The 20,826-nt window shown below is 38.3% G+C and overlaps 1 protein-coding gene across 1 annotated transcript in view; it reads right to left on the bottom strand.

Annotated features, from left to right (window-relative positions):
• The window catches only part of lab (labial), a 356,032-nt gene extending 352,187 nt beyond the window's left edge, over positions 1-3,845 (bottom strand). Inside the window, exon 1 of the mRNA XM_067760270.1 lies at positions 2,143-3,845. Coding sequence (XP_067616371.1) covers positions 2,143-3,382 — 1,240 coding nt within the window. The 5' untranslated portion in view covers positions 3,383-3,845. The remainder of the gene's footprint in view (positions 1-2,142) is intronic.
• Positions 3,846-20,826: the final 16,981 nt, after the last annotated feature.

The raw sequence follows: 20,826 nt of genomic DNA, 5'->3' as shown, positions 1-20,826 counted from the left end.
TTATGGATGGTCTTAATTACATTAAAGTACATCCTGCCTTAATCAGATGGATCGGTTGCATATTAAATTGCAGAAAGATTACATCACAATGGGGATTGCACGAGGCCACGAAATCAGTGGACAGGGGCACGCCGCAGGGAGGTGTGCTATCACCTCTGCTGTGGACGCTGGTCATCAACCAACTGCTCAGGCGATTCGATGAGGGCCCCGTAAAACTTACGGCTTACGCAGATGACGTTAAAATAAAATAAAAAGATGACGTTGCAATTGTCATAAGTGGAAAGAGCCTTCCAACGATTAGTTCTTTGATGGATCGGGCGCTTCGGCATATTCATACCTGGGCTTCTAATGTCGGGTTGAAAGTCAATGCGGAGAAGACGGCTATGGTCTTGTTTACAAAGAGGTACAAGGTCCCAAATTGGAGCAGGCCTAAGTTAGGAGGGGTGACCGTACAGGAGAAACCGTGCACAAAATATCTAGGAATCATCCTAGACAGTAAGCTGTCATGGAAGCTCAACGTGGAGGAGATGGTCAAGAAGGTGTCAACGGCACTCTATGCATGTAAAAGAATGCTGGGGTGTACATGGGGCTTATCGCCCTCTCTTTCTCATTGGGTTTTTACAGCGATTGTGAGCCCTATTCTATACTATGGAGTACTTGTTTGGTGGAAAGCCACACAAAAAACAACATACCTCAAAAAATTAGAGGGGGTATGCAGACTATCGATGATTAGCATTACGGGAGCGCTGAAAACAACCCCGACGGCTACACTTTATGCCATTCTGCACATTCCACCTGTAGACCTGGTAGCAAAGAACAAAGCATTAACGACCGCAACCAGGCTCGGTGCTTCGGGGCAGCTTGAGCGCCGACCATATGGCAATAGTAGTATAGCGTCATCAATCACAAGACGAACAGACTACATGATTCCCTATCTGCGCTTCGAGGGAGATCTTAAGGCCACAGTAGAGGTGGACGGTTGGCGCAAGGGTGCGTAAATGGGGGACGAGGCGATACATGTGTACACAGATGGTTCGAAGGTAGTGGAAGAGTAGAGTCTGCGGTATACTGTGCTGATCCGGAAATAAACAGATCCTTCAGGCTGCCGGATTACTGTAGCGTTTTCCAAGCGGAAATATTAGCCGTAACCAAAGCAGTAGAAACCCTGGAAGAGAATAGCTTAAGCTGCAACCGTGTTCACTTTTATATTGACAGTCAAGCAGCAATTAAGGCAATAATCTCGCATAGCACAGCATCTAAATGCGTGTTAGAGTGTAGGCAGTCTCTGAAGAGAATCGGTACAGGGAGAAGCATACATCTATATTGGGTCCCAGGGCATATGGGAATAGATGGGAATGAAAAAGCGGACGAACTAGCTAAAAGGGCGCATCCCTTGAAGCTTGCTCCGTAGACGTCCCAATTAGACTGGGCGAGATTAAGCGAAGGCGAGACGTGCACATGATCGACCAAGCTGGAAAGGCGTGGGTTCAAGCGCGGGGATGTAAAGTGTCGCAGATTATGTGTAGGTCTTACAATCTTAGACTAACACAGTTGCTTCTATCATTAAAAAGAGAGGACTGTAGACTCATGACGGGTATTCTGACTGGACACTGCCTTCTGGCGTCACATGGCTTTAAATTAGGCTTGGTCAGTAATAGCAGATGTAGGAAGTGCGGGTTGGAGGAGGAAACGATCGAGCACGTTCTGTGCTCGTGCCCTGCACTCGCCAGGCTAAGACTCCAGCTATTAGGAGTGATACAGCTGTCAGATCTAGAAGCAGCAAGTGGCTTAAGTCCTAGGAAGCTTCTAGTATTTGCCAAGAGGACAGAGTTATTTTATAACATAGGTCCTGGTTTTTGATAGGGCTTTTCAGTTTGGTAGTTAAAACAAACTTCTGGTAACCCTACGGACTCAATCAGTCTATGTGAGGTCCTATGGACCGGCCAGTTCAACCTAACCTAACCTAAGAGCGCCTTTCGAAGCGCAGATACGGAATCTATTTATTTATTACAGTTTTATTCGCACCAAAGTTAATGTTGGAATACTAATGTACATATGCATTTACTGAAGATCATTTAAAATTAAAGAATAACTGAAAGGCACCGCTTAACAGCCCAATCTGGTACTGTCCATATCACTTACCTTGTGGCTTAGGTACATTGCGCTTCAGCTGCATCCATTTGTACGTTGGTAAGTTGCTAGCCTGATTTGGGGATTTATTCTGTGAACCCGTTTGACTAGACGAAGAGCCCGGCGACGAGGGTAAGCCTGTGCCGTCGGGCGAAGCAACTTGTTTACTACGTGATGTTATGCATGGTCCATTCGGCGATCCATGTTGCTGAAATTTTGATTGTTGTTGCTGCATATGTTGCTGTTGATGTGAATGAGGATGTTGGTGGTGTTGCGCCATATTCAAGGGATGCATTGCCAAAGATTCCATTGAAATACCAGCATCAAGGGGATAACCACCGCTTATGTGCTGGTGATGCCACACCTGTGAGGTTTGTTGTTGTTGGTTCGCAGACATTGGCATAAGTGAGTCGTCGAAGGGTAAGCCTGCCGTGCCATATGCGGAATTCAAAACAGATGAATATTTTTCCTCCATATTATCATTGCTATTACCGTGCGGCAATGAAGTATAACCAGCTTGTTGCACTTGTTGTTGTTGCAAATGCGTTGCTGAACTGTGATTGTATAAACAGTCCAGATTAGTATAGCTCAAACCATTCTCTGAACTTATAATTGGCGGATCAGTAGGCGCTGTGGAACTATTTTGAGTTGCATTGGACGCGGAAATTGGCGAGTTCGTGGAAGACGGAACTGCTGCCGCGGCCGCTGTTGCATAATAAGAATGTACTGAATCACTTTCATAATAGGAGTCAGTGGGGGAGTGACTCGACGGATGCAAGGGGGTGCAAGCACCGGTCATTGCGCCCGAGCTCGAAGATGTGGTTATACCATATTCAGCAGCGCTTGGGCTGAAAAGATGAGCGTGGGGGTACATAGATTGTTGTTGCAGCTGTTGCAGCGTATTTGATTGATGCTGTTGACTTCGTGTACTAGCTGCAGAGTTAGGCCTCATCACCGCTGACGTTGACTGCAAGGAGGATGGTGGTGGTGTTAGTTGTTGCTGTTGAGAATAATAATTTGGAGACGAACTGTCCGTCATATAATTTGAAAACCCCATGTGGTGTTGATAGTGGAGAGCCTGGTGGTGATCCGTTGGAACTCCTGCCGTAGCTGCTGGTGGGAAGTAGGCATTCGGATATCCGTTAGGCGAGACCATGGAAGCCATGTCGACGGCAGGCGCAGTACTATTGGCGTGATAGCTGTTCTGGTGATGTGGGTGGTGGTTGCCATACATGCTGCTAACGTCCATCATATTGAAAGTGTAGAATAATTGGAAATAAAAGTTGGGTACACACAGCGGCAGGTCGTAACTATTCACTCAATAACAAAAATTATTGTTATTTACATTCACTTAGAGTTAAAACTTACACTCAGCACTCTTTCTTATTCAAGTAGGTACCTACTTATAATAGATAATTGTTTTCACATAGATATCTACTATATACATGGGTATTTGTAGATATTGGACTTTGAACAAATTGGCACATTTCAAAATAAATCTATTACATAATTTTGTTTTGTTTTACCAGTACTTCTAAACACTTCAAACAGCTCGATATCGTGGATACAATTTTGTATTTAGATATATATTTAGCTTCAAACATTTTTCCAAATTCATGTACATATATTCGCTCGTATCGGGGAATTTCGATAGTAAATCGGCGTTACGCCAACCACTTTACGAATAATTTACCTAATTTTGTATGGCACGCGCTCACAACCCATTTAAATAATAATCAACGCGCAACTAAATCGTAACGGAATCAATGCACGACTGCTGACGAACCAAGTACATACGGAGCTATCGCTCCACCACACCACACCAAATGCGATAGCCGCTTTGCCATCGCCATGTACCACCACCGGCAGTCGATAAAAATTAAAACCAGATTGAACGAGCTCCGCCTCTTATTGCCATGCGAATGAATATATGTACATATTTCTCTTCTCTTTTCATCACCATTAGAATTTTATAATCTTTAATATGAGTGAGCGTATCAAAACTATTTACCGTTAAAAAAACAAGGCACAAAGAATTGGTACCAAAATTTTCTATCAACTGCAAAATATGTGGTATTTGTTTTTCCAATAATAAGTGCTTGTTTATGTTTTGTATGGGATCGTTTGTTGCTTAGTAGGTTTTTAGCTTGAAATTAGTCACTAAAGTGACACCGGCTGAATTGTTGCTGTTTTTCTTTCATACCAAGTAATTTAAGCTTGCAACGCCCATGAAACAGCAATTTTTGTTTGGTTTACCTTTAACTACATAAAATATTTCTATGACAGATTTTAAATTTGAAAAGGGATAAAAAAATTCGCATAAATATTCATATCTTAGAGAACAATTTGTGGTCACGAAATTCCAGGGTGCAGTAATTGGCAGATCGTCGTTAACGCTGTTGGAGTTCTTTATTTGGTTACAGATGCTGGGTAGCAGATGCACAAAGCCATATAAATACTTGTGTATATATGTACATACATATGAATATGCATACATATGTACATATGTACGTGTGTATATACATATTTGTAAGCGCTTAACATTTGGATATGAACATTTGTAGCAGAAGCAAGAAAGCATTTCTTTGGATAGTAATATGTGGGTAGGTACGTTGTTGTTGTTTTTGCTGCTCAACATGTCATTTGCAATTTACGCATCCGACAGCCATCCTCCTGGATTGGCATTCAGAGAAGTAATTTTTTTTAGCAGCCCAGTGGGACACTTACGTATGTGTAAGATTAATAAAAGTGAACCCACTTATATATTTATGTGTGAGTGTGCGTGTGTGTATTCCCGTACGTTTTTGGTATGCAGCCAAGTCAACGCTTAGGGATACATTTGCTTTGCCTTTGTGGCAACTGTGTGCGCATCACTGGACTATCGCCTGTCACTTCATCATAACAGAGATACTTTATCTCACTTACGACTCCATACAGTTGTTGTTGCATTTGTCTTATTGGTACCTACTGTTTACTGTGTCGATATCTCAATTCTGTTCCTCCTGTTTTGCGTACCTTTCAAAATTCACTGCAAGTATAAATATGTACATATGTATGTACATAGATATGCATGTATGTACATGCATATGTATAATTTTTTGATGTAAGTGTTCACAAATTTTTGTCCTCTTCCTTACGTCTTTATCTTAAGACGAATATGATTGACATTTCGAAAACTACTGTCAGTAATTCATGGACCTTGAGCTGTAAGCATTAGTTGTTGAGTTGAATTATATGTATTACGTATGCATATTGTGCGTTCCTACACTGAGAGAAATCCATCACTATATCCCCAACTATAGATATTACATTAAATAAAAATGTATGATCCTGTTCATAAATACTGTCAATAAATACTGATATGCTTTCCATGTCTCAAAATGATAAATACATACAACTATTCCTAAGAAATAAATTATCTGTTTGTAAATACTGTTGTAAATACATAAAGCGTGTAGCGATGCCACTCGTACTTTTTTAAATAGAAACGTACAAAGAGAAAACTACAAAGTACTTTTTATTGACAAACCTTACGTATAACATTTCAAACTGGTTGAGTTATTAAAAATTTCATGAAAAAAAATTTTATTTAAAAAAACATTGTAAATTGTATCCAAAAGAAACTTACGGCGGACTTATATGACTTGTATTTCTCAACCATTTAAAACGTTTTACTAGTTTTGGATAGACAAAACATCTTTCTTTAAAATTACGGACACACTTTTCAGGATATCTGTGGGCATTTGTGTGTATTCACCCAACAAACCAAATTTTTTGATTATGTAAATGGTTTGTTGCGTTGACTTAAACGAATTTCCAAATACATACTAAAAAAAAAAAAAAAAATGTAAGGCGCCATAACCTCCGAAGAGATCTAAGGCCGAGCTTCTCTTCCACTTTGCGTCATGCTCCTCTTCATTTTCCCTACAAATTGGCCGGACGGGACCTACATGTTTTATGCCGACTCCGAACGGCATCTGCAGGCAGATGAGTTTTCACTGAGAGCTTTTCATGGCACAAATACACCCGGAGCGCTTGCCAAACACTGCCGAGGGGCGACCCCGCTTAGAAAAACTTTCTTCAAATTTAAAAACCTTATTTCTAAATTTTTTTTGATGTTGCTTTTGCCCGGGGTGCGAACCCAGGGCATACGGTGTGGTAGGCGGAGCACACTACCATCACACCACGGTGGCCGCCAAATACATACATATATCCTAAAAATGTTGTCTGTCTAAAACGGGTGAAAAGTTTAAAATCGGTTGATAGCTACAAAATTACACTACTTTAGTCTACAAAGGTGATTCTAAACTTAGACAACAATGGGCCAAGTTGCTAACTTCTAATTCCTCTTAGGTTAGGTTGGATTGAATTGGCCGGTCAATAAAGACCTCACATACTGCTCAACCTAATATAATCGCACGCAAGTCATTTTCTGTCAAAAATGTCTAATACTAGGTTCAAACACACACCAAATTGGCAATTTATACTATTTGGGCAATTTATTACGCAATTTGTCATATAATAAATTGTAATAATAAATTGCCAATTTAAAAAAAATTGCGTAATAAATTGTTTCAAACTGCAAATGCAACATTGTAAAGTGTGTTTATTGAGTATATTTCAACGTCAGTTACGCATGGCTGAACTATATGGTTGGCTCATCTCATCAGCTGATTTTATGTCTTTCATTTCACTGGAGTAGGGATTGTCAAAAGAAGATGGCAAACTCAAAACGAAACCAAAACATTGAACACATTTTCTTACAACACACAAACATTTCAAAGTTTTATGTTTTCATTCCATTTCATTCGCCTAATACCAACACGCACATTTTGATAGTCTAAACAAAGGTATGCTCTTGCTGTAGAGATGAGCCAACCAGCTATCAAATTACTATTGTGTAAGCTAAATAGACTTGTATGAACAGCACTCAATTCAAATCGAAATTTCCTCAATTTATTTTTCTGTTTGAACATAGTATAATGCACATACAACTAGTATGAGAGCAACCGAAATTGAATTTGCTGCGTGAAAACCTAACTCGATTTCCAATTTTTGTTCTGCGTGACATTTAGATTTGACGTTTAATTTTTATACAGATACTAGAAGACCCGGCAGACGTTGTCCTGCCCTGAATTTGACCTATCTGCATACATTTTAATAAGCTTTTTCCGTCTGACTCTGCCCTCCCCCCCTCTTCACTTTTTCCTAATCCTTTTATTCACTCCTCCCTCCGTATTTTTCGCTCCATCTATCTCCATCTTCGTCTCATTCTATCTCTTTCTCTCTCAGTTTCTTCTCATCCTTCTCCATTCCTTATTGCCTGTCCCAGAGTGTGTTATGTATTTTATTCCAGTCCCAGTCCCACTCCGAGTCTCAGTCCCAGTCCTAGACCTAAACCCAGTCCCAGTCCGTCTCTGGATAATATATTACTCTGTACTAAAGCACTCATCAACAGCTGTCATTTGATATCCATATTGTATAAACATTGTCTAGCCATTCACTGGCCTACGTTTTGGCCTATATCTCGAGACCCTAGTCACCCAGGGGTATGAAAATTACCCTCTACGCAACCCACCCCCCCCCCCCTCTCGACGGTCCTGGTGATGTGCTATACTTGATATCATTCGCTATAATGTTTTTTATTGATAAGCAGGTTGTTTAATTAAACACCAAGCAATTACACGGAAGTATATCTGCACCACCTGAAAATATGAGTGCCACTGCGTATACGTAACATTTTATTATTACGTATAAACAAATAAAAAAATTTGCAATAAAATAATATTGCGACTATAAACTGAGATATAACCTATCCTATATCTCAAGTTAGATCAAACTACACACGGGGTGCAAAACAAATTCAAAATCGGTTCAGTAGTTTAGGAGTCCATCGCGCCCAAAAATGTTGTGACACGTGTTTTTTATATATTAAGATGACAGCTCAGTTACGCACGTACGCATGCTTATTTCGGTTTGGGCAAAAAACGCCGGTTGTTTGCGTGAGCTAAAAAACGCAGTGTGGTTTTATTAGGTTGGCTTGATAGACTGAATGTGTCCATAGTGTTACCAGAAATTGTTTAACGACCAAGCGAAAGAACCCAATCAGTTGCCAGGACTTGTGTTACAGAATAACTTCGTCCTCTTGGCAAATACTAGAAATTTTCTCGGACCTAGCTTTGATTATGTAAATGGTTTGTTGCGTTGACTTAAACGAATTTCCAAATACATACAAAAAAAAAAAAAAAATGTAAGGCGCCATAACCTCCGAAGAGATCTAAGGCCGAGCTTCTCTTCCACTTTGCGTCATGCTCCTCTTCATTTTCCCTACAAATTGGCCGGACGGGACCTACATGTTTTATGCCGACTCCGAACGGCATCTGCAGGCAGATGAGTTTTCACTGAGAGCTTTTCATGGCACAAATACACCCGGAGCGCTTGCCAAACACTGCCGAGGGGCGACCCCGCTTAGAAAAATTTTCTTCAAATTTAAAAACCTTATTTCTAAATTTTTTTTGATGTTGCTTTTGCCCGGGGTGCGAACCCAGGGCATACGGTGTGGTAGGCGGAGCACACTACCATCACACCACGGTGGCCGCCAAATACATACATATATCCTAAAAATGTTGTCTGTCTAAAACGGGTGAAAAGTTTAAAATCGGTTGATAGCTACAAAATTACACTACTTTAGTCTACAAAGGTGATTCTAAACTTAGACAACAATGGGCCAAGTTGCTAACTTCTAATTCCTCTTAGGTTAGGTTGGATTGAATTGGCCGGTCAATAAAGACCTCACATACTGCTCAACCTAATATAATCGCACGCAGGTCATTTTCTGTCAAAAATGTCTAATACTAGGTTCAAACACACACCAAATTGGCAATTTATACTATTTGGGCAATTTATTACGCAATTTGTCATATAATAAATTGTAATAATAAATTGCCAATTTAAAAAAAATTGCGTAATAAATTGTTTCAAACTGCAAATGCAACATTGTAAAGTGTGTTTATTGAGTATATTTCAACGTCAGTTACGCATGGCTGAACTATATGGTTGGCTCATCTCATCAGCTGATTTTATGTCTTTCATTTCACTGGAGTAGGGATTGTCAAAAGAAGATGGAAAACTCAAAACGAAACCAAAACATTGAACACATTTTCTTACAACACACAAACATTTCAAAGTTTTATGTTTTCATTCCATTTCATTCGCCTAATACCAACACGCACATTTTGATAGTCTAAACAAAGGTATGCTCTTGCTGTAGAGATGAGCCAACCAGCTATCAAATTACTATTGTGTAAGCTAAATAGAGTTGTATGAACAGCACTCAATTCAAATCGAAATTTCCTCAATTTATTTTTCTGTTTGAACATAGTATAATGCACATACAACTAGTATGAGAGCAACCGAAATTGAATTTGCTGCGTGAAAACCTAACTCGATTTCCAATTTTTGTTCTGCGTGACATTTAGATTTGACGTTTAATTTTTATACAGATACTAGAAGACCCGGCAGACGTTGTCCTGCCCTGAATTTGACCTATCTGCATACATTTTAATAAGCTTTTTCCGTCTGACTCTGCCCTCCCCCCCTCTTCACTTTTTCCTAATCCTTTTATTCACTCCTCCCTCCGTATTTTTCGCTCCATCTATCTCCATCTTCGTCTCATTCTATCTCTTTCTCTCTCAGTTTCTTCTCATCCTTCTCCATTCCTTATTGCCTGTCCCAGAGGGTGGTATGTATTTTATTCCAGTCCCAGTCCCACTCCGAGTCTCAGTCCCAGTCCTAGACCTAAACCCAGTCCCAGTCCGTCTCTGGATAATATATTACTCTGTACTAAAGCACTCATCAACAGCTGTCATTTGATATCCATATTGTATAAACATTGTCTAGCCATTCACTGGCCTACGTTTTGGCCTATATCTCGAGACCCTAGTCACCCAGGGGTATGAAAATTACCCTCTACGCAACCCACCCCCCCCCCCCCCTCTCGACGGGCCTGGTGATGTGCTATACTTGATATCATTCGCTATAATGTTTTTTATTGATAAGCAGGTTGTTTAATTAAACACCAAGCAATTACACGGAAGTATATCTGCACCACCTGAAAATATGAGTGCCACTGCGTATACGTAACATTTTATTATTACGTATAAACAAATAAAAAAATTTGCAATAAAATAATATTGCGACTATAAACTGAGATATAACCTATCCTATATCTCAAGTTAGATCAAACTACACACGGGGTGCAAAACAAATTTAAAATCGGTTCAGTAGTTTAGGAGTCCATCGCGCCCAAAAATGTTGTGACACGTGTTTTTTATATATTAAGATGACAGCTCAGTTACGCACGTACGCATGCTTATTTCGGTTTGGGCAAAAAACGCCGGTTGTTTGCGTGAGCTAAAAAACGCAGTGTGGTTTTATTAGGTTGGCTTGATAGACTGAATGTGTCCATAGTGTTACCAGAAATTGTTTAACGACCAAGCGAAAGAACCCAATCAGTTGCCAGGACTTGTGTTACAGAATAACTTCGTCCTCTTGGCAAATACTAGAAATTTTCTCGGACCTAGCTTAATTGCTGCCTCGAAATTTGGAAACTCTGCGCCCCTACTAGCTGGGGCCTTGATCTGGCGAGCGCGGGACACGAATACAGAATGCACTTCCTACACCTCATGTTACTGACGAGGAATAACTAAGCGTGTGACGAGAGAAGGCCAGTTAGTATGCCCATCGTAATCTCTTCTCTCTTCTGAGATATGAGTCAGCTTGTGAGTCTAACATCTCAGGTTTTTCACATTAGAGATATACGCCGCCAATTCGCGATGTTTTTCGCACGCCGCCGCCGAATGTCAAAAAAATCGGCGCGGCGGCGTTCGGCGAGTTACTATATTTTGTACTCTATTGTTCATCTCGAAAATTGTAAGCCAGTTTTCAAAGCACGACGTGTGGAAGTAGAAAGGCCAGACTGGGTGAACACAATGTTGGAGGCGCTGAAAGGATCGCAAAAGCGGAGTAATAGAGTAATCAAATGCTTCAAATGCGGGAAACCTGGTCACATTGCACGTCATTGCGGTCTCGACCATAGTGGTTCCAACAACATGAATGGTCTTAAGTACAAAGCTGGAGGAGATGAGCAAGAGCGATCCAGATGTGAAGATCGAGAACTTGCTCCAGCTATTGAATGTCCTGTGATATCTGTATCACAAATCGTAAGAAAATCGAGCAGTCTTACATTCAGAGGAAGTTTGGATGGCAAGGAGCCTTTACTGACTGTAGATACGGGCGCATTTCATTCCTTGATCCAATCTGATGTGGTCAACAGGAGAGGAAAGCCGATACCTGGCGGGTATAACCAAGTCCAGGGAGAAGTGGTATGTGAAGTTTTAATTGGGAAGGTCATGATTCTACACAAATTCGTTGTGGCAGAGATCGTTGATGAAGTCATATTGGGAGTGGATTTCTTAGTTGACCATGGCACCAGGATCGATATGCAGAATAGGATTATGCAATATAAGAACAAGGATGTGCCACTTAACTTCAGTTTGTAGAAAGGGTTCAGCACTAAGCGAGTGCTGGTGGAGGAGATTCGTCAAAGATCACAAAAGTCAAAGGCAGTAGAGCGGGCAAAAGTTGCTACAACGAATGGGCCAAACAAATCAAAACCGAAGGCACCTGCGAGAAAAACATGGCATGGACAACCCCTAATGGATGCACTAAAACGAACTAAAGAATCTCCCAGAAAGAATGCAAGGGTGGTTTCAAGCCAGGGCGCAGTACTGTTGTGAAACGTCGGAACGATACTGATTATGCGAAGCCAATCCGTCAAGCGCAAGCTCTACGAAGTAGTGCATTGGCCAAACAACAGAGTGTGAGGGAACGGTCCAGGATAATGAGTAGTAGGATGAAACACTGGTATGACAAGAACAATAATTCAGAAGGTTTCCTAGAGGGAGATTTGGTACTGCTATACATCCCTCGCCGGCGGAAATGTGTTCCATGCAAATTTTGGTGCAGTTGGGAAAGCCCGTACAGAGTTGTGAAGAGGATCAGTGATGTCATCTACCGCATACAAACAATTCGGAAACCACGAAATAGAAGGGTGGTTCATTTGGAGAGGCTAGTAGCGGTTAGATCGAGAGATTTGTTTGATCGGGACGATCAGACTTAGGTGGAGGGCAGTCTGACGAATATTAGCATCACTAATTGATACTTACATCCCTAACGTTATTAAATAAAGGCACAACAACAATAAAGCAAGCTGCCACTCTTGTGTACGGCAAATCAATCATCATTTACTCACATACATACAAGGCCACGGAGAGATACGCACAAACACATATAATCATCACCGAAATAGTACTCACATATACACACGCATATGGTTACAAACTACAAGTATACCTGTATATGGCTGGAAACCAAGCATGAAGTTCGAGAAATTACCAGAACTTAGTAGAAATATGCGAATGAAGCAACGGAGAGTATAAAAGCAGCACAAGCTGAGTAATCAGGAATCAGTTTGATTTATGCACGCTATTGGTTGTGAAGTAAATGCGTTATTGTGAAGTACTATCAAAGTAGTCTTATGAAGACAATTTTGCATTACTGAATATTGGAGTTATTTATTCAACAGTTAAGAGAATTTTCTCTAAATTCGTTACAATACGAACGGTGTGCTTGGAAAAACTGTTTTTAAAACAAGCTCACCGGTCACGAGTTAAGAAAAAACGTACTTAACAGACTCTTGCCAACGAATGTTCTTAATTTTGAACTTGTTTCGTTCGTTTCAGAGCGCTTTTTTCTTTGAGTGTATATTATGTTTGGTCTGGTTCTCGGAAATTGTAAGTCCTTAAAGGAGAAGTGAAAAACGCACCACACCGAAATGATCAGGATGACGAACTGTCCTCTTTCTGTTTGAATGCAAACTAGTGCCTGAATTTTTGAGATATCTTGAAATTTAAAGGGCGAGTATATTGTAGTGCCACAACCGACCGGATCGGTCCCCCATGACATATATCTCCCATACAACCGATTTTTTAGGAAAAGGATTTTCGCCCATAGTTTCTCGTTTTAACAATGTGACAACCATTGTTGTCTGAAAAAATCGTCGAAAAGGTCGGTACTGGTCTGCTTCCCGAAAAGCGAAAGGCTTCTCTAATAAGCTGGTCAAGGAAGTACCTCCGTACCAAATTTCAAGGAAATCGCGTCATAAATTGATTTTGTTTAGAATATGTCGGCCCCTGGTTCATTTCCGGAAAAATAATAAAGAAAACGGACCAAGCTGTGAATGTAAAGCATCCACAATTCCCCTCGAACATACACACAATTATTCATTAAATTCGGCCCAGTTTTTTAGGAGGAGTTCAGTCACAAACACACGTGCATACGATATACGTATACATATATTGTAACGAAGGTATGATAGGAATAATGGGGATACCATTACTCACAAATTTTGCGTAACGCCTTATTGCCAAAAGCGAGGGAGATGAGAAGCTGTATAACCTAGTCCTTGGCCCTGGTACAAGGACAGACCTCGAACTGTGAGGAGGTGGAAATGGAAATATCCCGATTTAAAAACAATAAAGCACAGAAGAATATCTGACTACTAAACTTTTCAAACAAGGAGGAATATTTTTAAAAATATGCAACATTTCTTACGCAAACTTTTAAATATAAAGAAGGTTTTGGCCATATATGTAATACTTCTATATTGCTACAAAAGGCTAGGTACATTCCGCGTTTTTGTTTTTGTATTCAATAATCGAATGTATCTAAATTTAAATTTTTTCTTGTCACACTTATGCTGCTACAATCACAAAAATTTTATAGGCTGTCTTTTTTTGATTTCGAATTCAAACCACATTGCGAGCATTTTCTTTTAGCAATATAGGAGTATTACATATATGCTTTTGGCATTGACAAATGTAGTTGCACCTGGTGCCGCTATACTTTAATCACACTTCATTTCAAACGCTCCTGAAGTTTTATTCGGACGACTCTTTCTCATTGTCTGCTCCAATATTGTTTATTACAATATGGTTCAGAGGAGGCAACTATGGATGCTATAAAATATCAAGAGCTGATAAGAAGATTCCCTGAATATACGAGAAAAATGTTTTCCAGAACATCCATGATGTTTACGTTAAGCCAGCTGAATGGATGAAAGAAGTATACGAGTATTATAAAGCATGCTGTTTTCCTATAGCCGCCATCCTTTGATAGCTTGCGAAAGGAAAGAAGCTGGGAACTTCAAGAGGATAATGATTTGATATTCATTGGTGCTTCCAAATGCCTTCAGTTACTACTCACAAGAAAAATCTAATAACTGTTGCTTAATTTTCTGCGCCTTGATACTGTTTTAGATATTTTTGGCGTTGGAGTTTAGCGCTAGCGAATGTAGGAATTTGTTCTCCAAGAAGACTCAACTCCTTACTCCACCTTATTCTTCCTGCAACACACTTCTGGAATTTGTACCAGTCCGTTGTCCTAGGGCTTCTTAAGGTGTTCCCCTTCTCCACCCTCTTTAGGGGCTGCTGAAGCTGATACATGCATGGCCTGAAAAGGATGACCAGTGAAAATGGGTCTTGGCTGCACAGAGATATTTTAAAGAGGCTCCACAGTTTATACATACAGACGCACTATTGAACAAATTGGAAAAAGTTGCCTCAAAATCAAAATTTTCAGCAATATTTAAGACTAGCGTTGTCAAACAAAAAGCGCTAGAAATACCAATTTTTGCCAAAATGGGAAAAATTTTATATTCATAAAAGTTTCAAAACTAAAATTTGAAAAACAATAAAAAAAATATTTTAAATTTTTTTACCGTTTTTTAATTTTTAAATATAAACTAAAAGCTTTTTTCTTATATTTAAAAATTCATGAGCTTAACACCGGCTTATAATAATTGAATTTTTAAATTATTATGTTTTCTAAGAGAAACTGAAAAGAGTGAAACATTTACTGGCATATTGCTATGGAACCATTTCGAAAACCGCCAACGTAATCATCATCAGGCATTCTCATTCGCAACGAAGAAGAACTTTACAAAAACAAATCTACATGGCACACAAATTAATATAGAGACAAAATATTTCAATTTTGTTGTTAGTGTAGAAATGAGAAAAACTGAATTAAGCATGAAAACAAATACCAGCAGGATAGCCTAGTGGTTAAAAGGCAACTGCAGTTTCAATATGTGATTCACGGTTCGAATCCCGGTGAAACCTTTGATAACATTACAAAATTGCCTGATGACGATTACGTTAGCGGTTTTCGAAATGGTTCCATAGCAATATGCCAGTAAATGTTTCATTCTTTTCAGTTTCTCTTAGAAAACATAATAATTTAAAAATTCAATTATTATAAGCCGGTGTTAAGCTCATGAATTCTTAAATATAAGTATAAACTGAACACACCATTAAACAAACATACATAAAAGCTTTTTTTTCTTAAAAATCAATTCTATAGATTTTGCGTTGCTGAACTCGAATGAATATGTAAATATAAAAATATGACTTAATGTTGCACACTTTTATGCGCATTTGATACTGTTATAGATATTTCTGGCAGCTAAAAAAATTGTTTTTTTCGCTACTAAAAGGCCCTACGAATGGAAATAGGAGCAGTCTAAAAAGTTTACAATGCATATTGATTCGCGCACAAAGGGATATTTAATTTCAATTGATTTTAATAAATCTTTAACTTTCTTGGTTAGTTTGCCTTCTGTAATGTCACTTTTTCCTTAAAAAACAATGCCCAATCAATTTTTCCGTAGCAAAACAAGAGTTACCGGGTGAATTCGTTCCTAAAAATCTATAGACAATAGTAGTAGAAATTTCTGAAGAACTGTGTACTGAATAAGAAAATTTGACACACGAAATTTTTCTCAAGCACTTCTTGAGTGTCATTTTGTAAACATTTTTTGCTTTTCTTTAGAACAGCATACGGCTCTTATGGTACATGTAAGACCATAATTTATTGTATAGAAAAGCTAGAACTATCTTCTTGACCTAATACCCCAAAATGTTAAATATTCTATTAAGTTTTTATGATCAAAATACACTCTTGCCCGTTCTTCAAATATACACCCTGAATGCATTGCCCAAAGGATTAGTTGGTGAATACGTAAGCCAAGTAATATCAAAACCGCTTCCGAGGGACTAAAATATCGAACTCAAATATAGTTTTATTTATGTATAATAAAACCCCTGAACCACATTTTGGCCTATATCTCAGAAGCTGGTTAAGAAATCTCAAAAATTAAACTAGGGGTGAAAGCCCTCATCAAATTCCCCGGTCTATCTTTTGGGTTTAAAAACTGTAGTGGCCTAGACAGACAGACAGACGAAAATTTAAAAACTGTTGATTTGAGGCATTGCATTGTTTCTGACAACAAACTCTACCGCTATATAGCGGTACCGCTATGGATGAAACCAGGGCCGCAGAGAGCCGAGTCGGGCCCCTGGGACAGTTCGCGTTTACGCCCCCCCCCCCCCCCCCCCTAAAAAATAAACTGAATCCAGTAAAAACAAAAAACATAACATACATAAATTTTTCAATTGACATTGTCAGTTTTATTTCATATAAAATAAGATTTACTGGAGCCCTTACATAAATGAAATATTAGATTTCATTGTTTGATTGCTTACATTAACCTTTTCTAAATATGTACATTTTAAGAGCTTGAATCAGCCAAGGAAAACCTTCCGTGCTTTTTGGTCTGCGAATATGGAAATTACCGATTCAAAACTAATGTTGCGAGCAAGGCTAGACTCCAACGCCAATATTTCAAGGCTTGTCAAGCGATTTTGGCTCATAGTAGAACGTAAAAAATCTTTCACGCGAAACAATAGACTAAAAGAACGCTCCCCTTCAGCCACACTGACTGGAAAATATTGTCACGGATATTAATATCACTAAGTTATACCATCACTAAGGCGATGCCAAGGCCACGATAAGCAGTATTTACGTCAATAATCAAATCATGTATACACATATATAAGGCAGCCGAAAGATGTCACACACAGATGCATTTACTTATACGCCTATGTATGCGCGAGAGACTGTAAACTACAAACATTCACATCAATAATTCAATCATTATGTATCTACATAAACGAATAAATAATTGCGTCTACACATTAGTGTTGGGAACTATCGAATGAAAACTATCGAGTTATTCGATAGTTCACTAATTTTCATTCATTCGATAGTCATTTGAAATTCGTTCATTACTATTTTTTCGAATTACTAGTTTTAGGTATGAATGATTCGTTCACTACTATTTTTTCGAGTTACTAGTTTTAGTTATGAATGATTCGTTCATTACTATTTTTTCGAATTACTAGTTTTAGGTATGAATGATTCGTTCATTACTATTTTATCGAACTACTAGTTTTTGGAATGAATGATTCGCTCATTACTATTTCTTCGAATCGTTCGTTCTATTTTAATTTTTGCTGTGCATATATCAGTGTTAAAAAGATATTAAAATAAATTTAGCATACGTCAACCTAATCGACAAACGTTTTAAGCGTGGTAATTATTAAATATTTTTAACTGAGGAAGTGATTTTAACGATTTCATTTGTGTAGATATTTATAATGCGGCCTGGATTGAAGAGATCTTCCGTTTGGGAGTTTTTACCAAAAATGGCAATGAAGTTAAATGCCATATATGCAAAAAAAACTTTAAATTTTCTGGCAACACATCAAATTTAAATGACCGTCTTCCTCAGAACCATGGTGGAATAACCAGGTGAAGTAAGCCGTCAATTGTCTCGCTCTAAATTCTTCTTTGTTCTATCATTCGGCTATCTGAAAATTTTTCACCAATGTTGTCCCCGAAAAATGTGGTTTTTTTGCATTTTTCAGGAGTGAAATATGGTAGTTTTAGTCCTTTTTTCATCTAAACCAGTAGGTGAATATCGATGGACCTTCACCGGATTTAATTACAGAGATTCATTTTTGGGTATCTTTGGTGTGGGATTCCATAAGTAAGGTCGTGCGTAATTATTGCGTTTATATTATTGATGTTTCCATCATATAAGTATGTTTAATTTGTTCCAAAAAAATTTTAAACAGGTCTTTGTTAAAACAAACTATTTGAATTCGCGTCATATCCAACAAGGATTTTCGCCTGTGCAGCGCTACTGAAGACTTTCGAAAAATGTGCAAGAACAACAAAACTATCGTATTACACCTTATTTATATAAACACTTCGCTAAAACAATGGATTTCTAAATACAATTACGAAAAATTGTTACTCACTATGTTTGTTTTGGCCTAAAAATTAGACCACTATGATAAGAAGAATGTTGCTGTTATGGATTGTAAATTAGAATATATGAATCCGGCTCGCTTCGATTAGCACCTTCTGGTTCTAGGCCGACTCCTATTATATCCCCTGACATATTTTAGTAAATAATAACTTGGCACCATTAGTAATACATCATGAATTAACTGTCAAGAGCTTATGGAAGATCTTCTGATCAAGTTTGTATGATATATTAAAAGGTCATATGTTTTACTTCCAACTCTCAATGTCAAATCAACAGAGCAGATGGAAAGAACAATGGATTTTTAGAGATCGAAACACATTTAAAAGTATTACGATCACTTCCAAGTGTGACTGTAAAACTTTTCATCAAACCCGAAACCCATTTAAGTGCGCAAAGTTCCTACAGTTCAACTATATAATGGATAACACCTCTCCCACTTATGTCCGGTTTTTCGATAAAAGCTTCAACTGAAGTTGAAGTTGTCAGTTTACTTTAGACACATTCTTGAATTTTACTACTCATTGCAGTTTAAGTTTTTAATTTTATTCGATGCCTAAAGTAATACAAGTTCGTACTGGTCTTGTGTATCCCTTTTGTATTGGCATTAGGTTGCACTGATATGCTGAAAAAGAAACAGTCTGTAATGGCTTTCGTAGCAAGGCATTTGTTTTTCTACTCCTACTTTTCCAAAGCGGGTAAACATTTTACCCTCTTCTGACCGTTGAAAATACATCCCTACCGTTTCAGATAGCGTACACCTTCTATCTATTTTTATTTACTTCACCTGGTGATTCCACCATGCTCAGAACATAGTAATCTAACTTCAGGAGAAATAGCGCCAGTAATTGCAGAAGAGGAACGTAGTTCCACTTCTCTTTCGTCAACTACTGCAGGGAGTGCAGCGCGCAGTTCGTTAACAGTACCTACCGAAGACATTTCCAATAGTGGATGTTTGAGAAGGACTGTTCAAACAAAATTTTTTGTTACCAGCACATCGTAAGCTTATTTTTCTGCAATCATCAAGATCGGTGCTTCTTCTTAAGCACATCAGATACCGCTCGCTAACCTCTGAGCGCCAATTCTTTGTTACTGCAATACGTCTTTGGAACTCGCTACCTAGTAGTCTTCGACTCTTAAGTAGTGCTCTGCACTTCATAAAAGAGCCAACATCATTTTTTAACGACTCTTAAACTGCATTTCAAATTGTTGTTGTTAAAATGTTCATTTCTAAGTCCTTTTCCTTTCTCTGTGTCTTCTTTCTTTATTTGTTAAATACTATTCAATCTATAACCAGCCAAAAGTTGTCATCACTACTGCTGTCTTTTAATATTTATTAACTACTTTTCTTTAGTTTTAAGACTTACATACATAAATATTTCACTATTGTCCGTTATATATAATTTAATTTGATTAATCTAATTTATTATTATAAATGTTCAATTTTTATAGCTCACGCTATTCATGACTAGCACTGTTAAATAATTTGTCAAAATTGTTGTGCTAGGAACAAATTTTCAAATAAATACATACATACATACACACGTTCTGAGCTCTCAGAGCAAGAAAAAAATAATATTGATGAATCTCTTTTAAAGATGATTACAAACGACTTGCAGCCACTTTCCATCGTTGACAATGTAGGATTTGTAGAATTTACAAAAAAGCTTCAGCCATTATATTCCTTGCAAAACAGAAAAGTTTTATCAAATACAATGCTACCTTTTAAATACAATGAAGTAAGAAAGAAACTGCATTACTTGCTCAACATTGTAACACATATTTCAGTTACAACTGATATGTGGACTTCTGATAGTCAAAAATCTTTTTTGTCAGTTACTAGTCATTTCGTTCGGGATAACAAAATGATTTCTGCAGTTTTATCAACAAAGGAAATCATAGGAAATTATACCTCCCAAAATATAGCTACAGAATTGAAGTTAATATTTGATGAGTGGTCCGTTTTTGACAAAATAGTTACTGTAGTAAGTGATAACGGGGCTAATATTAAAAAGGCTATAATTGAAATGCTACAGAAGCACCACCACCCATGTGTAGCGCACACATTAAATTTATGTGTAATCAAAGCTGTTCCACAAGTTACTGTGCTCATAACCAAGTGTCGTGCCATAGTCACTTACTTTAACCATAGTTCTCAAGCGACGGAAAAATTAATAAAATTTGCAGAAGCAAATGGGCGTTACTGAACTGAGGTTAAAACAAGATGTCCCTACCCGGTGGAATTCCACCCTTATAATGATGGAGCGCATATGCTTGGTAAAAGAACCACTTTCTGCCATAATAACTTCTTTACCAAATGCTCCTGATTTCCTCAATTCATCAGAATGGGAAACATTGTTGGACTACACTAATTTTTTCAAGCCCGTAGAGCCCATGACAACCGA

Source organism: Eurosta solidaginis, chromosome 1, assembly GCF_040869045.1.
Source record: "Eurosta solidaginis isolate ZX-2024a chromosome 1, ASM4086904v1, whole genome shotgun sequence".
Taxonomy (NCBI): Eukaryota; Metazoa; Arthropoda; class Insecta; order Diptera; family Tephritidae; genus Eurosta; species Eurosta solidaginis.
Note: the sequence above shows the minus strand (reverse complement) of the source record. Positions and strands in the feature narration are given on the sequence as shown.